The sequence below is a fragment of the Corella eumyota genome, chromosome 1 (genome assembly GCF_963082875.1).
Source record: "Corella eumyota chromosome 1, kaCorEumy4.1, whole genome shotgun sequence".
NCBI lineage: Eukaryota > Metazoa > Chordata > Ascidiacea > Phlebobranchia > Corellidae > Corella > Corella eumyota.
Window position 1 is genome coordinate 7,434,843 of NC_137490.1, and position 24,256 is coordinate 7,459,098.

At 31.3% G+C, this 24,256-nt stretch overlaps 4 protein-coding genes across 5 annotated transcripts; 1 reads left to right on the top strand and 3 right to left on the bottom strand.

The window, feature by feature from the left end:
* Positions 1–222: 222 nt before the first annotated feature.
* Positions 223–4,018, bottom strand: LOC145752890 (sodium/glucose cotransporter 4-like). The gene is made up of 14 exons (XM_082569293.1): positions 3,896–4,018; positions 3,330–3,506; positions 3,095–3,259; positions 2,729–2,915; positions 2,426–2,631; positions 2,180–2,315; positions 1,975–2,091; positions 1,761–1,902; positions 1,464–1,632; positions 1,257–1,376; positions 1,081–1,176; positions 952–1,023; positions 770–839; positions 223–428 (listed from the first exon to the last, which is right to left on the bottom strand). Exons 1-14 carry the CDS (start codon positions 4,016–4,018, stop codon positions 223–225), a joined length of 1,986 nt encoding a protein of 661 aa, XP_082425419.1.
* Positions 4,019–4,944: 926 nt separating this feature from the next.
* Positions 4,945–13,215, top strand: LOC145754430 (tubulin--tyrosine ligase-like protein 12). Of its 2 annotated transcripts, XM_082570582.1 has the most exons (13): positions 4,945–5,103; positions 5,366–5,546; positions 6,011–6,144; positions 6,370–6,529; positions 6,946–7,079; positions 7,156–7,349; positions 7,851–7,966; positions 8,190–8,383; positions 8,687–8,841; positions 9,232–9,370; positions 9,566–9,707; positions 12,604–12,774; positions 13,098–13,215. In XM_082570582.1, the coding sequence occupies exons 1-12, from the start codon at positions 4,981–4,983 to the stop codon at positions 12,753–12,755; spliced, it is 1,824 nt and encodes a 607-aa protein (XP_082426708.1). In that variant the 5' UTR covers positions 4,945–4,980; the 3' UTR covers positions 12,756–12,774; positions 13,098–13,215. The 2 variants fall into 2 exon arrangements, with proteins under 2 accessions (XP_082426708.1, XP_082426707.1); XM_082570581.1 differs by having other exon boundaries at positions 12,604–13,201.
* On the bottom strand, positions 12,968–16,251 carry LOC145754414 (sodium/glucose cotransporter 4-like). Its single transcript, XM_082570580.1, has 14 exons — positions 16,121–16,251; positions 15,848–16,024; positions 15,542–15,706; positions 15,262–15,448; positions 14,966–15,171; positions 14,728–14,863; positions 14,467–14,583; positions 14,259–14,400; positions 13,984–14,152; positions 13,793–13,912; positions 13,621–13,716; positions 13,483–13,560; positions 13,336–13,393; positions 12,968–13,250 (listed from the first exon to the last, which is right to left on the bottom strand). Exons 1-14 carry the CDS (start codon positions 16,241–16,243, stop codon positions 13,027–13,029), a joined length of 1,998 nt encoding a protein of 665 aa, XP_082426706.1. The 5' UTR covers positions 16,244–16,251; the 3' UTR covers positions 12,968–13,026.
* A 2,831-nt stretch (positions 16,252–19,082) lies between these two features.
* LOC145752990 (sodium/glucose cotransporter 4-like) lies at positions 19,083–22,163 on the bottom strand. The gene is made up of 13 exons (XM_082569402.1): positions 21,987–22,163; positions 21,681–21,845; positions 21,306–21,492; positions 21,028–21,233; positions 20,781–20,916; positions 20,559–20,675; positions 20,352–20,493; positions 20,097–20,264; positions 19,891–20,011; positions 19,690–19,785; positions 19,549–19,629; positions 19,405–19,462; positions 19,083–19,288 (listed from the first exon to the last, which is right to left on the bottom strand). Exons 1-13 carry the CDS (start codon positions 22,158–22,160, stop codon positions 19,083–19,085), a joined length of 1,857 nt encoding a protein of 618 aa, XP_082425528.1. The 5' UTR covers positions 22,161–22,163.
* Positions 22,164–24,256: the final 2,093 nt, after the last annotated feature.

The window sequence follows — 24,256 nt, forward strand, 5'->3', positions numbered from 1 at the left end:
CTACGTAAATATAAGTTCTAGTTGAATGCAACAAAAATTTAAAAAGACCGTCCCGTTTTTTATTTATAAATTAACTTATTACAAAAAATTCTATATTGAACTTTTATTGATAGTAACAAAATTATATAAATTGTATGTTTATTTCATATATATTGCCTAATGCCGTGAAGTGCGGATTAAAACTACTATTGCGTGCATATTTAACAAGAAGCTTAATAAATTTTAGCCATAATATGCGAATAAAAACACCATGACACACAACATTAGAACACAAGCAATATTGACAAAAAGTTCAGGCCACTTTTCTTCTTTTATGCTTGTAATAGTCGGCTTTTGTGTAGCTTCTGTTTCTTGTTTTGCGGAGGAATCAAAACCACAGAACAAATCGAATGCTTTTCGCCAGGTTGATCTTGTATCAATTTGCTCCTCTGCATAAGTTTTTATTTTTTTGATTTGAAAATTTAAAAAAAAGTTTTATTTTACATTTTTTTGTATATATCTTTATACTCGGTGTGGGAAAGTCGAATGCGCGACTTAAACATAGAGTAACATCAGTTACTCCGACCCAGTCTCGAGTTGCCTGTGGCAGTTTGGGATATTATAGATTATAATTCCCCAGTAACTATGCTGCTGATTAAGTGCTGGCTCAGCAGGAGTTCATACCGTTTATAGCGCCTTACTCAAGGACGCTACAGCATGAGATCAGTGGGGATTGAACCCACGACCTCATGGTGGTGTAGCAACTGTTCTTACCACTACACCATGCTGCCGGTTATCTCACCTTCTTCACCTCCTATTATTTTTTCAACATCCTGAATTGGTTCCTTCTTTTTCTTATCCTAGGTTATTACAAAAAAAAACAATGATGACATTTTTAAAAAAATATATGCAAGTTATGTATAAAAAATTAGTAAAGGCGTATACGTGTGTTAAAAAAATGCATTAAGTTACCTCTTTCTCTTCTGCCCCTATATCCTCTCTTTCTGCTGTTCGGAAACGAGAGAACCAAGTCAACCGGTACAACTGAAACAATACGTAAAATCAAATTCAACTTGCAGCATTGTTACTTATCTTACTTACATGCTTTTTTGGTATAGCTGGTGTAACTAACGACACGACGACAGCAACAATAAATGTTAGAGCAGCGAGAATAATTGCAAAGTAAAGGTAGTGAACCTAAAACAATAAAGACAGGTGTTTCATTACAATATTTAATGGTTTAAAAAGGGCAAAAACTTGTTATAATTTTAGCTTACTTTGTATAAAACGGCTGGTCTATATTCGTCTTCACCACATAGCGGAGCACCATAAGCAAAGTCCATAATCATACGAATCAAACCAGCAATCAAGCCTACCATTAGTGCCCAAAATGCTCCCTAAAAAAATTTCGTAACATTGTATTAATTGGCAATGCTTACTCATTCTTTTATTTTACTTATTAAGAAATATTACTAAAAACCCACTGGTTCATTAAGTCTTGGCCAAAAAATTGCTGTCATAAATATAACCATGATGGGTGGTCCTAAGTAGCTGGTAATGGCTTGGATATAGTCAAATAGTTGTCCGGTACCTGATGATTGTACGACAGGTACCCAGGCAATACTAACTCCGACCATGATTAGTATAAAAACCCTAATAAAAAAGTAAACATTGATTTTTCTTTAGAAATGCAAAATTTAATAAAATACTTTACCATTTATTACAGATTTGACTATTAAAAAAGGCTATGATAGTCAAAAAAAACAAAAGTAAGGATTAACCTCCCAACAATCATAAGTTCCCATTCACTCGCATTTTTGCGAAACTTTTGCCATAAATCACAAGTAAACAATGTTGAAGCACTGTTAAATACCGACGTCAAAGAAGACATAAGCGCCGCAATTACAGCCGCAAGAAGTAGGCCTAAATATAAGGCAAAACAAAAAAGGTGTACATAATTGTTTATTTTTAAAGCGATCTTTTACTTATTTATACCTTTTAACCCAGTTGGCATTATCTTAAGAACTAGTTTTGGGTATGCTACATTAGAGCAACCGACAGGTGTACCACAATACTTGATGCATTCTTCGGCAACAGCGCACGCAACCGAATCTAACAACATGTAAAACATGCAAGGATCGTTATAGTGTACGTTTAGTTGTGGTGCTTATTAAAAAATTTCCAAACGCATAATATTTACCGGGAAATTCAACTCGGCTGATCATACCAATCATGACCATCATATACATCGGTAAAATCTTCATAAAACCAGCGGCAACGCAGCCTCCTTTTGCATGTGAAAGATTCTTGGCTGCCAAGGTTCTTTGAGCAATTACCTTTAATCATAAATTTTAAAACTACAATTCATAAAACAAAAATGCAAAACAGTATTGTATACTAACAATTTATGTTTTTTAATTACAATTTACAAATTCACAAAAGCTACCTGATCAGCACACCAATACCAAGTCGCTATAATCGTAAGACCAAAAGTTAAACCAGGCCAGGGTAGATCTCCTGTTACCGGATCTCTAAACACTTGGAAGCTGTCTGCACGAGGAATACCGCAGGTCGTGTTTGGAGGCCGTATTGCTGGAATAGCGTCAAAATATTGCTCCTCTAGGCCAGCGTAACCACCCACTCTTTGGAAAGCTAAAATAAGTTGTTTTTTTGCTTAGTAAATGTAACCATGACAAATTAGTAATTGTATATTTTTATATATTTGGTAATAATGTAAAAAAATATTTACAGAGCACCATCATTACTATGGCTCCGCCGATCATAACGAAAGTCTGAGCTGTGTCAGTATAAATAACTGCAGCCAAGCCCCCTGTTACTGTGTACAATGCCGTTATAAGAAGAAGGACAATCATCGAAAGATACAAGTTCCAACCCAAAGCTTCTTGTATAAAAATTGCGCCCGCAAATAGGTCGGACTATCAATTAAAAATAAGATTATTTATTAGAGCATGATAGATTAATATTTATTTACATTGTATAGGGAATTGTTTAAACTTTACCGTCAGTGTATAGTCAGTAGCGCGCTATAAAATGTCCATTTAACAATGTTAAATTTTCCGACTAAGTAATTTTTTGTAATCAAACTTATACTTACTGATACTTTGGTAAGAATGTACAAAAGTAAAGATAAAACTGACATGTACATTTGGATTCTCTCGCCACCGAATCGTTTTCGCAAATACTCGGGCATTGTAATAACACCAGCGGCGATATATATCGGAGCGAAAATCCAACCAAGAAAAAAAAGACAAAGCATCGCCTATAAAAATAAAGTATCAATTATCAAAACTTTTAAGTTTAAGCTTTTTTTTAATATAGGTTACACTTACATTCCATTCAAAAGCACCAACTGCTATCCCAGCAGCCGCCCCAGTTCCGGCTAGGCCAACAAAACTTCCGCTACCGATGTTGCTGCTAAACAGAGAAGCTCCCACCGGAAACCACGTGATGTCTCTTCCCGCCAAGAAGAAACCTTTCACGTTGCTGCGATCCGTTTTACACATCGCCTTTACAAACAAGTGAGTATTTTTAAACTTGATTAGTTTTTATAATAAGTATAATCATAGACTGGTTTAAAATGCAAGGTGTGCTTTTTGGGTATGTTACCTAGGTGAGATTCTTTTTACGCGAAAATCTTAAAATATTCTTAAGTGCAGCGTCAACCATTTTTTATATGAAGTTAACAGTTAACCAAGTTAACGATCAGGCAATTTTATGAGGCCGATAAAATGTCAAGCTATATTAACCACACGAACAACTGGCTATTTGGTAATAAAATTTACCTTATTTCTATCCTTGTGCACAGTTACTCAAGGTGCTCTTTAAAATTTAAAATTTTCACATAAAAATTGTTGGATTTTTTTTTGAAATGTTAATTATGATTGTAAATTATTACCCATATTCCTACAGCTAGAATAAATACAAAATAAAGTCCGATCACTACATAATCCCATGTATCCAGGGTTGTATCATCATAATACGGGCTTGTTGTTGTATCTTGAAGTGTGGTGGTTTCCATTTTTCAACTAGTTATGTACTTTTTATCTTAGCCTGTTTTATGAATAAATTACAATTTCGTGCATTATACGCATTTATTTAATAATAAACCTAAATAAAAAAAATTGATTTTTTACTTTACTTATAATTATGTTTGTACCTTTCTATTTTAGCCCTTTAAAAACATCTATAGCTGCTGGAGATAAATTTTACCTAAAACTTTTCCGTAGTAATTACTTGCGTTAATCAGTAATTATTTATTAAAATTTAACATTTTCTTTGAATTGTAGGCTTTCAGATGTTAAGTACGCACTTAGGCAACAGTTTTTAACGAATTAGACTGCACTGCGCATAATATAATGTTTAATATACGTACTAACCTTGCTTGCATAATGGCATCCACCCATATTTACTTTAATATCAAAACGTATTTGCGTTACATAAACTTTAAGGTATATCAAATATTTAGTCAATGCAATAACGTTTTATAACCTTTGTTGTTAAGTTAATTATTTACTTACGTATTGTACAAAGATTTCCTAAGTAGATAGATGACTTTTTAAATTTACTGTTTTCGTAATCTTATTTCTTATAACACATTAAAACTACCTATTTAAATTGGCAGTCTATCAGAAGTTTGTTACAAAATTCCCTTGTGATATGTAACAGAAAAGGCCTCTTTAACCAAGGTAAACTTGTAAAAGCATTGTAGAAAAATGTACCTTGTGCAAAAGTCACGCGTTTTCACTTTGTACATTAATCGCAATTAAAACTTAGTATTTGAGTGGTTAGTAAACTTATCATTGTCAAAACTAAATTGATTTGTTTTTAATGTAAATTAAAATTCATTTATTTTTCTAAAATTGACGTCATCTTGCACCAACGCAATATTTGGAAACACGTGAAAAAACAAACGCGTGTTATGTTGGGATTTCCCCTAAAAATTGCGCTAGAAAAATTATTGTAGCTCTTCCAGATTAAAAGATGTCAGAAGAGCGAACAGGTTTTACTTTTGAAGAGTTTAGTGATTGTTATAAATATATTTTACAACAAAATGGGATAGCTTCACATTTGTTAAAGGATCTTCACCGTAAGCTTGAACACGAAGTAAGTTTTTGCCTTGACAGTTTTGCAATTTGGTTTTTGGTAAATAATGATGTTACGTTAAACGAAATGCAATTTATACAAATGTCGGAAAATTTTTTATTATCGTTTTAATAGTTGCAAAAAAACAACACTACAAACACTTATTACATTCTATTTTTCTTGGTCTACTTTTTTACTTCTTTTCTGTATCAAAGCAAAAGAATGTTTTACTTAACACTTAATGCATCTATCTATTTTGTCTCAATTTTTTTTTAATTTTAAGATATTTGATGCGGGTGATTACTTTTTTTTGACTAACGCTGAAGATAGAAAACGGAAACTGAAAGCAGTTGTATCCAATGAAGATGGTATTAAAGTTTCTGATTCCTCTTCGATATTTCTAATTGATCATGCATGGACATATCGAGCAAATGAGGCAAGAAAGCAATTGTGTGAAATACCAGGTTGAGTGACAAAGTTAATTAGAAACATTACATTGTCCTTTTTTTTTCTGTATATATCTTTATCCTCGATGTGGAAAAGTCAAATGCGCGACTTAAACATAGAGTAACTTAAGTTACTCCGACCCAGTCTCGAGTTGCCTGTGGCAGTTTGGGATATTATAGATTATAATTGCCCGATAATTATGCTGCTGATTAAGTGCTGGCTCAGCAGGAGTTCATACCGTTTATAGCGCCTTACTCAAGGGCGCTACAGCATGGGATCAGTGGGGATTGAACCCACGACGTCATGTGTGGTGTAGCAAGTGTTCTTACCACTACACCACGCTGCCGGTCTTATTTTTTAACTTATGTAACTTTACACAGTTATCTTTTTTTATACACTTAATTTAACTAAACAAAAATTTAGTGTAAACCTATGTTTAATTGTTTATTTTAAAATACAATATATAATTACTTGTTTTCAGGTCTCCTACCTCGCTTAGCTGAGTTAATGGGATATTCTGTTCATGGAGAAGTCTTTGGTCCAGATGATGATATTGTAAATAACATTATAAAGGATATGTGGAAATATAATCAAACCTATTCCATTGCACAAATGGTGAACTTACTATAATTAATTTTGATATTTTATGTTATAATGCATTAAAGTCTAAATATGTTCTTTAAAACTTATTCTATAAGATTATTAAAGCCAAAAAAGCAAGGATGGCACTATCAAAATCCTTTTAATGTTATTTAAAAGCATAAGATTGATTAAGCAGTTACAGCTAGAATAATATGTGTGTACTATCCTAGTCTATATAAAACCTAACATTGTATCTAGAATTCTAACCTTCAAGAACCAGTTTGGTATTTGTTGGATGAGTTTGGATCACATATTCAACATTCTGACAATCCCACAACTCTTATTGTACCGTTCTTTTATCAACCTCTTCAAACAAGTTTTTCACTTCTTGTACCCCTAAAAGATTTAAGTTATGGAGGTAGAATTTTCTGTCTGAGTAGTTGTAAATTTTCTTTTTTTATTGATTTATTCTTTATGTGGAAGGTTAACTTACAACCTTAACATAGAGAAACATCAGTTAACCCAGTCTTGAGTTGCTATTGACAGTTTGGGATATTACTGATTATAATTGCCCAAAAATTATTAGTTGCTAATTAAGTGTTGACTTAGCAGGAAGTAATATCTCTTATAGCACTTTACTCAAAGACGCTACAGCATGACAGCAGTGGAGATTAAACCTAAACTCTCGTGTAGTAAAGCCAAGTGTTCTGACCACTAAACCACACTGCCAGTCTCTTTGTTGTGGGTTCACAAATACAAGAAATCTTTTTAAAAAACAAACTTTTTTTAGAGGTGTTTGTTAGTTGTTATAAATATTATTTTACCTTATTTTAGAGGAACTGACCAGAGATTATGCCAACTTTGAGAATAATCCATTGCTACGAAAATGTAAACTATTGCCTTGGTTACCCAGTGATCTACCTGGGGTTTCTAGCCAAACTAAACCATACGATTTAAAAAAATATAAGGTTGGTAACTTTGTTTTATGCCTACTGAAGGTTTTACCTGTTTGCTATTTAATTTTCTTATTATTTTAACTTAAAGGATCATTTTGAGTATTCCAAGGAATCTTTGCCAGACACAGAAGATGCACATTCAAGCAATTCAGACAATAATAAACTAAGAACTTATATAAATGTAAAAGAAAAAACATTTTTGAGCGATCCTAATTTTAAGTTGGTTGAGGATGAAAAGGAAGCTGATGTGATTTTTAAAGAAGAAAAATTAATAAACATGAGGTAATGTATAACACAAATTTCTAAGTTTAATTTTTGTATAAAATATATATGTAAATATTTCAAAAAAAATAATATTATTTAAAGTTCAATTTGCTAACAAACTATAAGTTTACATTAAAAATATTAAATAATATTGAAGTCTAGACTAACTATTTAAGATTTGTGTATACTATATTTCGCGTAGGCATGTGAATAGGTTATTTCCTATACAGTCCTTGTGAATAGGAAATTATATAAACTGGATGTGAGTATGCAATTGCAACTGAATTTAAATGTCAAAACAGAAGAGTTTGCTTGGTTAACCTATTTTTATTTGCCATAAAATATTTTAAACTATTTTTCAAAAACTTAAACTATTTTTTAAAAACTGAAACTATTTTTTTTGCTTTTGTTAGATCATCAGCATATAACATTAGGGAAAAAGATAACTTTACAGTTTCCATAGTCAATAATTTTATTCTCTCTTATGCGTTTTTTAAATGTAAAAGTGATTGTTTACAGGCAATTTAGCGAAGAAAGGCCTCACACTTTTATAAACCAGTTTCCATGTGAACAGCTTTTGGTCTGCAAAGATTTTTTCATGGATTGGTGCAGAAGGTCTTCTGATAATGGACAAAGTAAATAAAACTTTTACCTTTAGGATTTTAAAAGTTTATATATGGAAATATTATTAACAGTGCTCTGTTAAATTCTCTTTTTTTGTTAATGGTGTGAAAAACTAAATATAGACCAGATTTTAAAAGTTGCTTATTATATATACATTAAATTAGATATGTAGATAGCTACTGTTTATAAAAGTATTTTTCAATTTAACAATTCTTTTTTAAATGATATTTATAGTTCCATCATGGGCCCCAATATCATTTGACTTGCAAGAAGAATTACCTCAATTTGTTTCATATTACATGTCACATCAAGATTGTGGTAAAAATGTTTGGATTGTCAAGCCATTGAATATGAAGAACAGTATGCTAGTTCAAGTCACTGATAACTTAGATGAAATAATACGGTTGAGAGAAACGAACATACCAAAGGTAAATCTGTGAATTTATAAGACTATTGGGATTTGTATTTTATCCCCACTGTTTTTATTTTGTAGCGCACTTGAGTAAGGCACTAAAAACACTACTAACTTCTGGGTTTGTTTGGCAACTGTTAACTTAGGTTTAGCTGGTAAAGTTTACACTTCAATGTCAACGATAAATATACAAAAAAACCTACAGACAAATTAATCCCAATTTTTTTGGCAGCATAAAAAAGCTGTATAAATTTCTCATGCTTTATTTTTATCATTTTATCTTTACCTCACATGTTAAAAATAAAAGATAATATATTAGGTTGTTTGTAAATATGAAGAATCTCCTGTTTTGCTTAAACTACCTGATGTAGATGGTGCTGTGAAATTTGACTTGAAATTCCATGTTCTTTTGACATCAGTACAACAACTTAAACTTTTCACAGCAAATACTTTTTATGCATGTTTTTGTACCAAGTAAGTATGGAAAAAGCAGATCTTTTGTAAAAAAATGCATTTTTTACTTGTTTTTGGCCTTTAATTTTAGGTCGAAAAATGTGATAAACATTTTTTGAGGGAATAAGTTGCATTGTTTGTTGTATGAATTTTAATTTAGTCAAAGTTGAAAATAGTATTTGAATTTCCCTTATTAAGTTTTTAGGATTAACAAAAGTAAGTATATATATTTATTAACAACTTATTAATGAATGCAATAAGTAAGTCGGGAGGTGCAAAACTAGTATGTCATGTCACTAGTCTCTTGACCACCATGTCATTCCGGACAACTTGTTATGGTTATTTTCAAAAAAATTAGTTTCAATTTTCAAATTTTTAATTAGTTTCACTCTAATGTTTTAAATAAATTAGAGCATTTAACCTTGATAAATTTGATGATCATGGGCAACATTGTACCACCTCACAAGCTCATGGAATTAAGATGAACTCTATCGAATTTATTCAATTATTTGAAGAACAATATCCTAATCATAGATGGGAAGACATACAAGTATGTAAAATGTAACAAACTTTCTTTTAAATATTGATTTGTCTCTGATTTTTTCTTTGGCTTAACCAAAGTGAAAACAAGAACGCATTTGCATTTTACAATGGTATAAACCAGTATAGATTTCCCCTTTTTCTCATATCTGGTGATGCATTTTTCTACCGTTGTGTTATAACAACTAAAGTATAATTTTTTTAGAAACAAATAAATAAATGTATTACAAAACCTTTTCTTGCTGCAACATCACGGCCTGCACCATTTGGTGTTGGACAATATTCGAAATCACGAGCTTTATACACTGCTGATATCTTGTTGGCTTGGAAAACTGACAACTTAACAGGTATGCACTTTATTTATTTCAGAATAAACTAAAAGTTTAGTATTTACCTTCTTTAAGATATTGTTTTGTATTTTATTGTATTTTAGGGTTACAATTTAAGTATTTTTTTTGTTTTATATTTGAGTTATGTTAGATTTCTTACTAACATACTGTTAAACCCCAAATTAGTTTATAAATAATATATATCTACTTTTAAATTGATTTACTTATTGCTATATTTTGCCATACATATAAAACTATGCACAATGAAAGTAAATCATAAGACAGTGAAAACAAAACAAAAAGGGTTAGTAACAAAGATTACACAGAAAAACAACTTTATTAGTTTTACTCAAGAATATTTTGCAAACAAAAGTTTATTAAATTTATTCCACACACTTAAACGTAATATTTTTTAACTAGTGCCAGATTTAATAGTCAAATAAAAAAACAATTAAAAGTAAAGTAAAAAAAGCAATAGGTGTATAATCCTGTGTAGTATTACTGTGCAAAATTGAGTAAAAAAATATTTTACATAAAGAATGTTTTTTTTATAAAATAATGTTATGTTTGTAAGGTTATACCTTTGTCAAAACGTGGGTAGATTTATTTCGAAATATTAACTCGCGCCTAGTTACTTCCCCGCTTTCAAAGTTTAACTTAAGTTCACTTCTGTGACGTAGGCTAACTAAGTCGTCATCCACCATTACCGCGGCCCAGACTACGTCGTTTTCAGGTGTTTGCGTACACGCATCAACGCTTTCGGGTTTTACTGTTTTCACAGCGTCATCTGCGAGACAATTGTTATTTAACTGTGTGACGTCACTATTCCCCTCCAAATCGCCGTTTGCTAGGATTTGAGATTGTTTTTCATTTTCAGTCTTATTTCCGTTGTTGGTAGTGTCGCGATTTTTACTCCACCACAGAAGCAAAATAATTATTCCTCCCCCAAATAAAACGCTCTCTAAGAGCCTGAAAAAGTTGCACGATTCTTGTTCTGGCATTTGTTTAGTTATATTGAATCCAGTTTTAGTCTAATTTGGGGGTTTATAAAAAATTTTAAACCTGTAAAAATAAAAAGTGTTTACTTTAACGCTGCAAAATGGTAAAACTTGTATTGTATATAAATCGTTTGTAGAACTTAACCTAATACAATTTTACATATATTAACTTATTGCCATTACTCTACCTTTAATACTTGAAGACCTGATTTCAACGCACTAAAATAGTCGTTTTTGCTATGTGTATATGGCCATACAAATTTTTTTATTATTCAAAACAACACGAGATTGTGGTTTTATTTTTCTTTGCCTATCACTCAACATTGTTAAATACATATGACGTTAATGGATATTTCCTGTAAGTCTCAACCAGATTAAATACGCAATTAAGCCTTATTGCCTTACACTATTTAATGTGTATGTTATTCCTACCCTATTGCCTTAATGTCTTTGAGTCGACTATTATAGTTGGTACTGCAGTATTCGTGCTGTTAGTAAAACTTGACATTTCATGTATACAAAGTAGTAACAAATCTTAACTATTACTTTGGTAAAGCCTGACATTACCCGATCACCTTGTTTTCGGTTAAAAAACTATTGTTGGCAATGTTATAAACGTAACACACGTTACTTAAAACCATAGGCATGTTGATGTGAATAGAATTTCGCAGGGCTATTTCTCACCTTACTATTTAAGTTGAAACAACATAAAGTTTGTTAAGCTAGCAAAAAAATGAGTATTTTTCCTTAACAGAGTCCTGTAAACAGTGTAAAAATTCTTTAACTTCAACTTAGAATACCAGTTGCATTTTCATTGTTTTGATTTTACAACCTTTTGTACACTCACGCAATTTAATATTATATCTGTGTTACACCTGAATTACTTGTAATAGGCGGCTGCTGATGCGTTAATAAGCAGTCTTGGTTAACTCTTTTGTACCAGTAAACGTTGACGCGTAACAAATCTGTACTTACTCGCAGAACAAATTTATTGAGACAAAAATATATATATTCTGCTTGTTTTTATTGTGTGTCATATTTTTATTCAAAGTTATATTAATTGCCTTGTTCTATTAAGTAGGCTTAAGTGTATTTTAGTCGCACCTATTTAAGTGTTTACTATAGTTTTTTTTTAAATGATATAGTTTTCCTACCCTATTGTTTTGTATATTAATTCCCACCTTTTTTACTCACTATACCCTTACTTAATACAAATCTGGCGAAAATGTAACTACTTCCTTATTGCACTGCAGAGAACCTGTTTCCGCGTATTGTTGTGAAATTTTAAAAGCCTATGCTAAGTTAAATTTTAAATATTGTCCCGACTAAGTGTAGGTAAAATCCTACATTGTAGGTAAAATCCTACAAGACTTATTTGCATATAATCCTACGCGTTTTAAAGGTAAATCAAGGTTTAATTCCGCTTGCCCTTTGTTAAAAAATACAGCTGTCTTATAGACTTGCTTTTGTACCAGAGCTCAAAGCTATCGTGTTATGTATAAATGATTCACAAAGTTTTATAAGTCGAAAGTTGACATATTGTTTAGTGTTTGATTGCCATTATCGATACGCGCAGTTTACCAGCCGTTTGACCGGCTTTCCAATTAATTCTAGAACCGCAGGCGTTATAACAACGTACACTACACTACATCTAATAAAATTGCTTTATATATGAATAGTTGCAAAACGTTACCAAAAATTAACGCACACTGCTTGATTTAGCTTAGTATAAACAAAAATAAGTATTTAGACCTCAATTTAGTCAAATATTTGCAATTAATTAGTAATACATTTGATTATTTACAAATCAGATTGTTAATATGTTTTGCTAAATCTGAATCATTAAATTTTTATAAAGCTATGATTAGTTTTAATATATTGTTGATCATAATTTTTATAATCTTTTTTATTTATAGGTTTGAAGTACATTCAGCCTGTATTTCTGGAATGCAACATCATGCCGGATCTTGCCCTGCCTTGCAAATTCAACTCACAATTTCTAAATGAGGTTTTTCAAACTTTGTTTTTGGGTGAAACTTCTAATGTAATAGACATATCAGATTCTTAAGTGTGAAGAATATTTGATTGTTAGTTTAATTTTATTTATATGCTTCATTTGTGCCTAAACATATACTCAGTGTTTTTCATTTGCCTAATATAAAACAGATAAGGGTTTTGGTAGCAGTAGCTGTCATATAAAATGCTTGATCCGGCATATTCAGATAAATATACCAAAATTTAGTCTAAATTTTGTTTATTTCTGCATATATATGTGGAGGTTTTCATTAAACTATTTAATTATATTGCAAGATTTATGAAGATAAAAATCAATTGCCTGATTATGCATAATATGCAAATAAAAACACCATAACGGATAACATTAAAACACCTGCAATGTTTACGATAATAGCAGGCCATTTTTCTTCTTTGATGTTCGTACTGATCGGCTGTGGATTAGCTTTGGTTTGCTTTTTTGAAGAAGAACCAAAACCGCAGAAAATGTCCAATCCCTTTTTACAATATGACCGTTGATCGATGTGCTCATTTTGCACGAAAACTGTTTCTAATAGACATAGTAAAACATCAAAACTTTTATGTTTTTTACCACGCAAATCAAACTATATAAAAAGTTTGTTCAATTTGCATACCTTTATCTCTTTCATATAATTCTACCTCATCTTGGTTGGTTTTGTTATTTGTTTTGACCTGTGATTAGAAGCATTGTTTAATTAGAAGCATTGTTTTGTTATATCTACTGTTAGTACATAAGAACTTGAATTGCTTTAAAAGCTGACCGTTAAAGTCTTTTTTTCAGTTACTATCTCTTCTCTTTCAGCAGTTCGAAATCGCGAAAACCAGGTTAATCGGTATAGCTAAAAAAAATAGAATTTTGGTAAATTATGATCCAAGCTTTTTTAATCATATTTACTTACATGTTTTTGTGGTATGGTTGGTGTTAGTAAAGACACAAAAACAGCAACTATACACGTTATACCAGCAAGGATAATTGCGAAATTAAGGTAATGAACCTGAAACATATAATATTTTAATATGACTTTTTTATAACAATTTTTATTTTAAGTCATCTCGCAAAAGTTTACTTACTTTATATAGAACTGCCGGTCTAAATTCTGCTTCGCCACAAAGCGGAGCACCGTATGCAAAGTCCATAGTTATTCGAATAGTACCGACCACTAACCCTACCATTAAAGCCCAAAAAGCTCCCTAAAATTATTGTAATATTAAACGGCTTTGCATTTTAACGATCTAAAAACTCTTCAAAAATATTTTCTTACTGGCTCATTCAACCTTGGCCAAAATACTGCCATCGTAAAAATAACCATAATGGGTGGTGCCAAGTAACTAACAATGGACTGAATGTAGTCAAATAGTTGTCCTGAACCCGATGATTGTATTATTGGAACCCAGGCAATACTAACTCCCACCATGAACAATATAAAAATCCTGAAGATACCAAAACATCGCGACTTGTTATTAACATTTTATGTTATATCTCTTAACCTTAATAAAAAAAATGTAAAGTTTAAATGACAGACATCTATTTCTGCACCTTCCAACAATCATAAGCTCCCATTCACTTGCATTTTTACGAAATTTTTGCCATAAATCACAAGTAAACAATGTTGAAGCACTGTTAAATACAGATGTCAGTGACGACGTAAGTGCTGCAATAACAGCAGCAAGAAGAAGGCCTGAACAAAAATTTTACCAGTTTTTAACATTTAAAAATAGATACTAAAGCCCATTCGACATTATACCTTTTAGCCCAGTAGGCATAATTTTTAATACAAGCTTGGGATAGGCGACGTTGGAACAGCCTCTTGATGATCCGCAATACTTTATACATTCGGATTCAACAGCACACGCAACCGAATCTTGTAATATCACAACAAAGTTACAGTCTTTAAAAATACAACTTAATAAAAATTTTAGTTCATGTGTATTTTGCGGTTTTCAAAAAAAGTTAAATTTACAAATATAGTGCCTTTCATTTTTTTATATTTACTTTTCTAATTTACCTGGAAATTCAACCCTACTGATCATGCCAATCATGACCATCATGTAAACTGGCAATATCTTCATTAGGCCAGCTACAACGCAACCTCCTTTTGCATGTGACAAGTTCTTGGCAGCTAATGTCCGTTGTGTAATCACCTTTGCAAAAAAAAATATAGAAGACACACATTCTAAAATGTATGGTTTTTTTTATGTTTATTACACTTTGTTTATATAAATATTTTTCAGAAAAATTTAAACCTGGTCGGTACACCAATGCCATGTTCCTATTATTGTTAGACCAAATATTAAACCCGGCCAAGGGAGATCTCCTGTTATCGGATCTCGAAGCACGTGAAAACTATCCGCCCGTGGTAGCCCACATGTAGTGTTGGGAGGCCGAACAGCTGGTATTGCTTCAAAATACTGTTCTTTTAGACTACTGTAACCACCTACTTTTTGAAATGCTGCAATCATACAATTTTTATTGTATCTTTTAATTTTGTGTGCTAATAGTTATTTTTTGTTTTAACAAAACGGTGTTACACTTAACTTACATAAGACCATCATTACTGCGGCTCCACCGATTACAATAAAGGTTTGAGCTGTGTCGGTGTAAATAACTGCAGCTAAGCCACCTGTCACCGTGTATATTCCTGTTATTAACAGAAGTACGATTATTGACGAATACAAATTCCAACCCAAAGCTTCTTGAATAAAGATTGCTCCTGAATATAGATCACCCTGTGAAAGCAAGTTTAAAAATCGTTGAAATTTTGTAAGATGTAATTCCAAACAACAAATAAATTTAAACAATTCATTTATTAATTTACTTACAGACACTTTGGTAAGGATGTACAACAACAAAGACAGTACGGATATGTACATTTGAATTCTTTCGCCACCGAATCGTTTTTGCAAATACTCTGGCATTGTTACTACCCCTGAAGCTATGTAAATCGGTACAAACACCCAACCAAGAAAAAAAAGACAAAGCATTGCCTAAAAAGTTTAAAAGTAAAAATAATAGTTTTATGTGTATTTATATCAAAATTTAATTATAGGCACAACACGCAATAGGACATTTTGTAATGTTTATACCCGACCCAAAGTCGAATTTAAATCTTTAAATTATGTACTTACATTCCATTCAAACGCACCAACTGCGATTCCAGCAGCAGCACCAGTTCCTGCAAGACCTATAAACGCAGCACTTCCGATGTTGCTACTAAACAGAGAAGCGCCCACCGGAAACCACGTGATGTCTCTTCCTGCCAAAAAGAAGCCTTGTACGTTGCTCCTGTCCGTTTTACACATAGCCTGCAGCGTAGATTTTTGTATTTTAGTACTTATGTTGTTCTTGAATTTTCTGTCATATAAATTAAAAAGAAATATTACACTTTCAATAATACATACCCATATTCCTACAGCTAGAACAAATGCAAAATAAATTCCGATAACTACATAATCCCAAGTATCCAGGGTTGTATCATCGTAATATGGTGTTGTAGTCATATCTTGATGTGTAGTGGTTTCCATTTTAAAATTCTTCGAATTCCCCCCTTATTATTTAAGTTAAAATACCATGCAAGACATACTGAAATTTTAAGGTAACAAATGTTTTATATACAATAAAATCAACGCAAAGACAGTTCGACACCGGTATATTATTCAGCACCAAATTAAAAATGTGAAGGTAGATTTTTGTATAGTGGGTTCAATAATAAACTGAGTTTAGGGTCTGCTGGCTAAAAATAAACCGAAATTTAAATCTAGTAACAAACTAAACGCAACTGAAGTTTTACTTTCCGCCAGTTGAAAATTGCTCATTTAAAAAAAACTTGGTCGCATTGTTACTGAGAGTAATTAAAACCTTTTAAGATTACATAACCGGTATCTGGTGTGTAATTAATCTGTATGAAGCTTTAATATGTTGTTCTTGCAAACTTATTGACTTTGTGATGCATATTTGCCAAAAAACTGTTCATGGCTAGGTTTACCAATGCACAGATTTTTGTTAGAAGTTAATTATTATCTCTCAATGGCGTTTTTAGGCCTATACGCTAACAGTTAATGTTGTAAGCAAAAAGTCAATTTTTAATATTTGTTTTTATTACTGGTTTAGTAGGCTATATTTTGGATAATATTTTTAAATGTACATTTTAACGTATTTATTAAATAATTAATTTCCGTTAAGACAAGTTCCACCTAAATAAACACCTGTTAAGACAATTCCTGGGACATTTTTGTTATGTAATTTAAACAAACTGCACCATTTTTATGACGAGCATTGGGTAAAGGTAATGCCGGGCTTAATACGACAAACAATGCAAAATAAAACTGACTGCGATTACCGGTATATTATCACATCTGATATTTATAGTAGAACATATTGTTTAAAAAAGCATGTAAAACTTAGCTATTTTTCTCGTATTTTTTGTTACATAATTAAACTGTTTTTGACTTATTAAGATTAACTATATAGCTTTTCGTTTTAAATGCATATTGAGATATTTATAGTAGAACATATTGTTCAAAAAAGCACGTAAAACTTAGCTATTTTTCTCGTATTTTTTGTTACATAATTAAACTGTTTTTGACTTATTAAGATTAACTATATAGCTTTTCGTTTTAAATATGTCTGTTTTTAAAAATGTGTTTACTATTTTCTGTTTTTTAAAAATGTGTTTACTATTTTCGATAGTTGGCTTTAAAACGCATGGTCGACTGGGTTTTATACGAGATATATCTTATTTCAATACTGTAGTATACTGCTAATATACATTTTGTGCTAAGCTTAAGTATACTGATATGTATATTTTGTGCTACACTTTTGTCAAAGTTTTACTGACATTTTTTTCCTTAACTTTTGCATTAAAAACACATCAATCAACTGTTTCAGGAAAATATAAATAATTAAGTTTTGTAGAAAAATCGTGGATATAAAGAAACTTATTTCCTTTTGATTAAGTGTTTGACAGTTGCTCTTTTGCCGAAAATTAATCAATCTAAACCAGTGGTTCTTAACCTTTTTCTAACTACGCCTCCCTTAAGTATTAATAATACCCTTCAAGCCTCCCTCCTCTCAATTTTTTAATACGTACAAAAGGTATTTTTTGTCGATTTATCTAATTAACTACAGTAATGTGATTACTGTAAGTTACCTCTTTCTACGAAGTTATACTTATTTTAATGACTACGTAAACTGTTGTGCTAAGATCTGTTTATCAACTTTTTTGCGCTAAATTTTTAAATTTGGGTTTAGTGCTTTGCCACCCTGGTTAAGAACCACTGATCTAAACTAATCGTTTCCGTATACCAAGTTTTTAACGCAATTCTGTTACTGTTGTGTTATATAATGTCCAAATTAAAATGTTGTTGGTAATGCAAACTCCTTTAAAATGATTTGTCATTACACTCTTGTAGAATGCGCTGTTCCTGATTTCTTGTAAATTAAAACTATTTCCTGTGGTTTAATGACGTTGTAAAAGACCATTATGTAAAAAAAGATTAAACATTAAAAAGTTGAAACATTTTTTAAGTTCTGTGTTTTTAATTCAATTAGACAAAACGTATATTATTAACGTTGTGGTCTCTTATCTTATTTATGTTTGCGTGCGTCGTTGATGGAAGTCTCATACTTTCCTATAATTTAGCTGTTAACGTACTTCTATTCTTAAGTTAAATAATGAATTTGACTTGCTAGTTTTTGACTTAATTACTTCCTTAGTTTACTTTTTGTAATAGATATATATATATATATATACATAATGTGTGAAATTCTATTTAAATTAGGTTAGCCTACAACGTTATTAAAAGCTGATTATAATTCTGCAACAATATCACTATTACGCTTACGGCAACCTAATTGTATAGTGTATTTTCTTTAAAAGTCCATTAGCCTTTTCACCAATATGCGCGGTTAGTTAGTCGAGCATACGCTTGCAAGTTGTATTTATGGGTGATCAGTTTAAACTTTAATTTAATTACGATATTGCAAGATTGTTAGCCTGTTGATATTTTTTTAACTTTAAATATATCGAGCTAACAACATACCCATAGTGCTTTGTTAAAATGTTGGTTGTTATAATACCCTATCCAGTTAACAAACAAATTATTAGTTTTAGTTAAAATTATGTATTTTAAATTGTAGACTTATTGATTTACCAATTTCTAGTCATCTATTGAGCTTATTTAGCAAGATTCACAGTTACTAATTTTTGTCGACGTTATTATGCTTTAAGAAAGTTACTCCATGTTTATGATCGTAAAGTCATTCTTTTTATTTCGAGGATAAATAAATATAAAGTATACAAACATCGTTGTAGTAGAATATACGGCGCTATTTTTTTAAAATTTAAAACCTATTGCCCATCAATTACGCATAATAGGCAAATAAAAACACCATGACACATAGCATCAAAACACCAGCAATGTTTACAATAATAGCAGGCCATTTTTCTTCTTTAATGCTTATATTTATCGGTGTTGATTGAATTTTTGTTTGTTTTTTTAAAGAAGAATCGAATCCACAGAAAAAATCTAACCCCCTTTTCCAATATGATCGTTGATCAGTGCGTGTATCTTGCACATAAAATAAGGTTAATAAACATAAAAAAATTAAAACCTTTATGTTTTAACTAGGCAGCATTTATAGCGGAACCATAAACAATACATTGAAAAGGTTTTGTTTATTTTACCTTCATCTCTATCATATAGTTCTACCTCATCTTTGTTAATTTTGTCACTTTTTTCGCTCTGTAATTAACAACACCATTTAACTAACAAGCATTTGAGAATCTAAACATTTTTTTAACTCAAATATAAAAGTTTATGAGGCATACGTTTAGCGCTTCTTCTTTTTCAGTTACTATTTCTTCTCTTTCAGCAGTTCGAAAACGTGAAAACCAGGTTAGTCGGTACAGCTAAAAATATTGAAATTTGAATAAAGTATGGTTAAGGCTTTTTTAATCATATTTACTTACATGTTTCTGTGGTATGGCTGGTGTTAGTAAAGACACAAATACTGCAACTATACACGTTATACCAGCAAGTATAATTGCAAAGTAAAGGTAATGAACCTGAAACAAAATAAAAATGACTTTTTATTAGAGATGTTTTTCTTAAATGTGTTTTTCTTAAATGTGTTTTTCTTAAATGTTTTCATTTTAAAATCAATTACTAACTTTATATAAAACAGCTGGTCTAAATTCTGCTTCACCACATAGCGGAGCACCGTAGGCAAAGTCCATGATCATGCGAATAGAACCGGCCACTAACCCTGCCATTAAAGCCCAAAAAGCACCTTAAAATTTTTAACACCAAATTATGTCATTTTGATTTCAGTTGAAAGTGACTTTCTTAAATAGCCACTCATAAGTTATTTCTTACTGGTTCATTTAACCTCGGCCAAAATATTGCCATCGTGAAAATAACCATGATTGGTGGTGCCAAGTAACTAGTAATGGACTGAATGTAGTCAAATAGTTGTCCTGTACCGGATGATTGTATTATCGGTACCCAAGCAATACTTACTCCAACCATAAACAATATAAAAACTCTAAAAAAATACAAAAATATATTATGTTACAAATTATCACTGATTTATGAAAGCATATGTGCAAATACCAAACAAATAGTGATGTACCTTCTAACAATCATAAGTTCCCATTCACTTGCACCTCTACGAAACTTTTGCCATAAATCACAAGTAAACAATGTTGAAGCACTGTTAAATACCGACGTCAAAGAAGACATAAGTGCTGCAATTACTGCGGCAAGAAGGAGACCTAAAACCGAAATTGCGAAATCCTAGGTAAAATTTAAAATAGGTGCAAATTAATAATTTTCGTACCTTTAAGCCCAGTTGGCATTATTTTTAAAACAAGCTTGGGATAAGCCACATTGGAACAGCTTCTTGATGAACCGCAATACTTCATACATTCCGATCCAACAGCACATGCAACAGTATCTATAGTACGAAACAAAAATAACCTATAAGCTTTTTCTGGGATTTTTAAGGGAAGATAAAATGCTATTCTAGTTGATCTTTTAACCCAACAGTATTGATATTCACCTGGAAATTCAACCCTACTGATCATGCCAATCATAACCATCATATAAACTGGCAATATCTTCATTAGGCCAGCTACAACACAACCTCCCTTTGCATGTGACAAGTTTTTGGCAGCTAATGTCCGTTGTGTAATCACCTTTGCAAAGAAAAATGTCTTTGTTAAGTGAAAATATGTTAAACACACAAGCTAAGGGTCTATTTTACCGATATAACACCCTGCCTTTTATGCATTTTAAAGGTTATTAACCTGGTCAGCACACCAATTCCACGTTGCTATGATTGTTAGTCCAAAAATTAAACCAGGCCAGGGAAGATCTCCTGTTACCGGATCTCGAAACACGTGGAAACTATCCGCCCGTGGTAGCCCACAGGTCGTGTTTGGGGGGCGTACAGTCGGTATTGCTTCAAAATATTGTTCCTCCAAACTACTGTAACCACCCACTTTTTGAAATGCTGTAAAAATACACTTGTTTGAATATTTGTCTTAGTTATTTTTTATGAAGGGAGGTTGTGTGGTAAACTCACATAAAACCATCATTACTGTTGCTCCCCCGATTACAATAAAGGTTTGAGCAGTGTCGGTGTAAATAACTGCAGCTAAGCCCCCTGTTACTGTGTACAATGCCGTTATAAAAAGAAGGACAATCATCGACGAATACAAATTCCAACCCAAAGCTTCTTGAATAAAGATTGCGCCCGAAAAAAGGTCACCCTAAAGAATTGAGTTATAAATGGTTGTGAATTTGTGAAATTGTATCTTTGATTAAAAGCCAAAAGTATGTTACAAGGAATTTTTTTTACTGTTAAATGGATAATTTATTAGTTATTTTACCAGGATATTAGTTATTTCTTGGGAAATTTGTTATTAATTTTGAGATTTTCAATCATTAATTCACTTACCGACACTTTGGTAAGGATGTACAGCAATAAGGACAGTACGGATATGTACATTTGGATTCTTTCGCCACCGAATCGTTTTTGCAAATACTCTGGCATTGTCACTACCCCAGAAGCTATGTAAACCGGTACAAACACCCAACCGAGAAAAAAAAGAACAAGCATTGCCTAAAATACAGAAAAAATGATATATAAACAAAACGGGCTAAAAGCGTAAACATGTACACAATAATGCATTTGTAAAAGAATTATGCATCAGAGATTATAACATTACTAAGTTTAATTATAATGCTTTATAAGTCTACTCACATTCCATTCAAACGCACCAACAGCGATTCCAGCAGCAGCACCAGTCCCAGCAAGCCCAACAAAAGCAGCACTTCCAATGTTGCTACTAAACAGAGAAGCGCCCACCGGAAACCACGTGATGTCTCTTCCCGCTAAAAAGAAGCCTTGCACATTGCTCCTGTCCGTTTTACACATAGCCTAAAGCATTGGTTTTGATATAATAAAATATTTTGCAAAAGAGATATTATCATACAAACAGACCGTTACATTAGAACCAAGGTTAGCGTTAAGGTTTTTAAGGCACTTACATTAAAATAAATATTAATATCAAATACCCATATTCCTACAGCTAGAACAAATGCAAAATAAATTCCGATCACTACATAATCCCATGTATCCAGGGTTGTATCATCGTAATATGGGACTGTTGTCATATCTTGTTGCACAGTTGTTTCCATTTCACAATTTTCTCTTACTAAATATTTAATTTAAAATACCAAACAAAACATAGTCAGTTCACGTTAATAATATACATCCAAAAATTGCTTAACTTGTTTTTAATTAATCAGTAAATTTTTACGGAGGGTAATTATGTTCTACATGCATTTTTATTGACTTTTTGATAAATATTTATTATAAAAAACTATTCGGTTAAAGTTGCTAATGTACAAGTTTCTGTCGGAAAGTTAATCATTATCTCTCGACGCGATATCAGGCCCATTAGTGTTATATAACGTAAGGTTTAAATTAATTCCCATTATTGTTTTTATTTGCAATTTATATTGCGAGATATACTAGAAATGTAATTTTTAACGTATTAATTGATTTTAAATAAACATTCTTAAATATAGATTCTGCCATATTTAATTTTTGAAACAGACTGTTTAAGTTTCTTAAGGGACCTTACGTTTAAACTAATAGACAAACTGCTTTAAAAAAGTCTTTAAAAAGCATTTTTTACGTAATAAACACTTGAGCTGTAGCTAGTATATTTAAACGATTAATTAAAAAATAAATATTCTTAACTTTATTTTTTGTTTTTTTACTGAAAGGCTTTAAGAGTCAATGTAAACCCCTCGTTGCTAAAAACTATTTTTTCTTTACATCTTTAAACCTAAAAAAAATATTATTTAAACTTGTATTTTTACTATTATATAAGAATGCATAATAAACTATTTTTTGAAAACAGTTAAGTCTTATTTCCTTTAAATCAGTTGTTAAACAGTTGCTGCTCGATTTCAGCCCGGAAATCCTACACATTTTCTCGAAATGTTTTCAGGAAAAAATAACATTCGCAAACCAATATTTAAAAAATATGATTAAAATTTAGGGTTGAGTTATTTTTTTTTTTTAAAAACGCATGAAAATTTGTTAAGCCTGTATGGTAACCTACATTCTTTGTGTTCTATTTAATACATACAAAAATCTAAAGGCTTTAACAACGACCTACCTTGCAATTCCACGAATCGGTGATCTAATATTAGCTAAGCATAACATTAAAAATTAGACTTGCTTTGTTAAATTTCGATTACGGTATCGTCGAATCGTTTTGCCTGCAGATATTGAATCAACAACATGATTTATCATATTTAATCGACGGAATTTTGTTGGCGATTTAACTAGTTAAAGGTTAACTAGTTGGTCTACTTTTGCTGATGCAATTTTTTCGTGTATAGGCTGTGCTAACGAAGTTTATCTAAAGACAATAAACATTAGCCACAAACAGCTAGTTTTACCTCATCTAAATTATTGTAAACTCTGACTCTACATACCTTTACAATAAAAACAAAGTTTACTTAAACCTGCACAAATTTTGGTGGTTATGAAAATTACTGTTACAAAATACAAAGTTCGTGCAGAACCACAAACCGCCATTTGCGGTGTTTACTAGTATCTCGATCTTAAAGTAAGTGGATTTTGTACAACTGTTTTATTTGTAACTATTAATAGAATTTAAAACACAAAGGTCACGCAAAGTTCAAAATAAAAAGAATTAATTATACTAGTAAAGTTTTGTTTTACGTGCAAAAATATAGAAGTAAAAAACTTTTTAATGTATCGAAGTTATTTTAAATTTTGTTTAAACTATTAATATAGCTTGACTTGATTTTTGCTTCGAAGTTGCTTGTTAGTTTTAGGAAAGTATCATTGCAATTCTAACTGCTTTTATTTTCCTGCGTCTGATAAGAACTTGTGTTTTCTTGATAACAAATTGCTTTAAAACCAAAAGTAGAAAAAAGATTCGGGATAAATTAATGGGTGTAGAAGTAACAACTGTCACAACAGTACCA

Coding starts and splice junctions, on each gene's coding strand:
- LOC145752890 (XM_082569293.1), bottom strand. CDS start 4,018: ATGGAAACCACCACACTTCAAGATACAACAACAAGCCCGTATTATGAT. Junction 2,632..2,728: donor CATAGTAATGATGGTGCTCT/GTAAATATTTTT, acceptor AACTTATTTTAG/CTTTCCAAAGAGTGGGTGGT. Junction 1,024..1,080: donor CAGCTATACCAAAAAAGCAT/GTAAGTAAGATA, acceptor GTATTGTTTCAG/TTGTACCGGTTGACTTGGTT.
- LOC145754430 (XM_082570582.1), top strand. CDS start 4,981: ATGTCAGAAGAGCGAACAGGTTTTACTTTTGAAGAGTTTAGTGATTGT. Junction 6,145..6,369: donor CCTATTCCATTGCACAAATG/GTGAACTTACTA, acceptor CATTGTATCTAG/AATTCTAACCTTCAAGAACC. Junction 7,080..7,155: donor ACGATTTAAAAAAATATAAG/GTTGGTAACTTT, acceptor TTTAACTTAAAG/GATCATTTTGAGTATTCCAA.
- LOC145754414 (XM_082570580.1), bottom strand. CDS start 16,243: ATGGAAACCACTACACATCAAGATATGACTACAACACCATATTACGAT. Junction 14,864..14,965: donor GGCATTGGTGTACCGACCAG/GTTTAAATTTTT, acceptor TTTTTTGCAAAG/GTGATTACACAACGGACATT. Junction 13,394..13,482: donor CTGAAAAAAAGACTTTAACG/GTCAGCTTTTAA, acceptor TTCTAATCACAG/GTCAAAACAAATAACAAAAC.
- LOC145752990 (XM_082569402.1), bottom strand. CDS start 22,160: ATGTGTAAAACGGACAGGAGCAATGTGCAAGGCTTCTTTTTAGCGGGA. Junction 20,676..20,780: donor CAGTAGGGTTGAATTTCCAG/GTGAATATCAAT, acceptor TTCGTACTATAG/ATACTGTTGCATGTGCTGTT. Junction 20,012..20,096: donor TGGCCGAGGTTAAATGAACC/AGTAAGAAATAA, acceptor TTAAAAATTTTA/AGGTGCTTTTTGGGCTTTAA.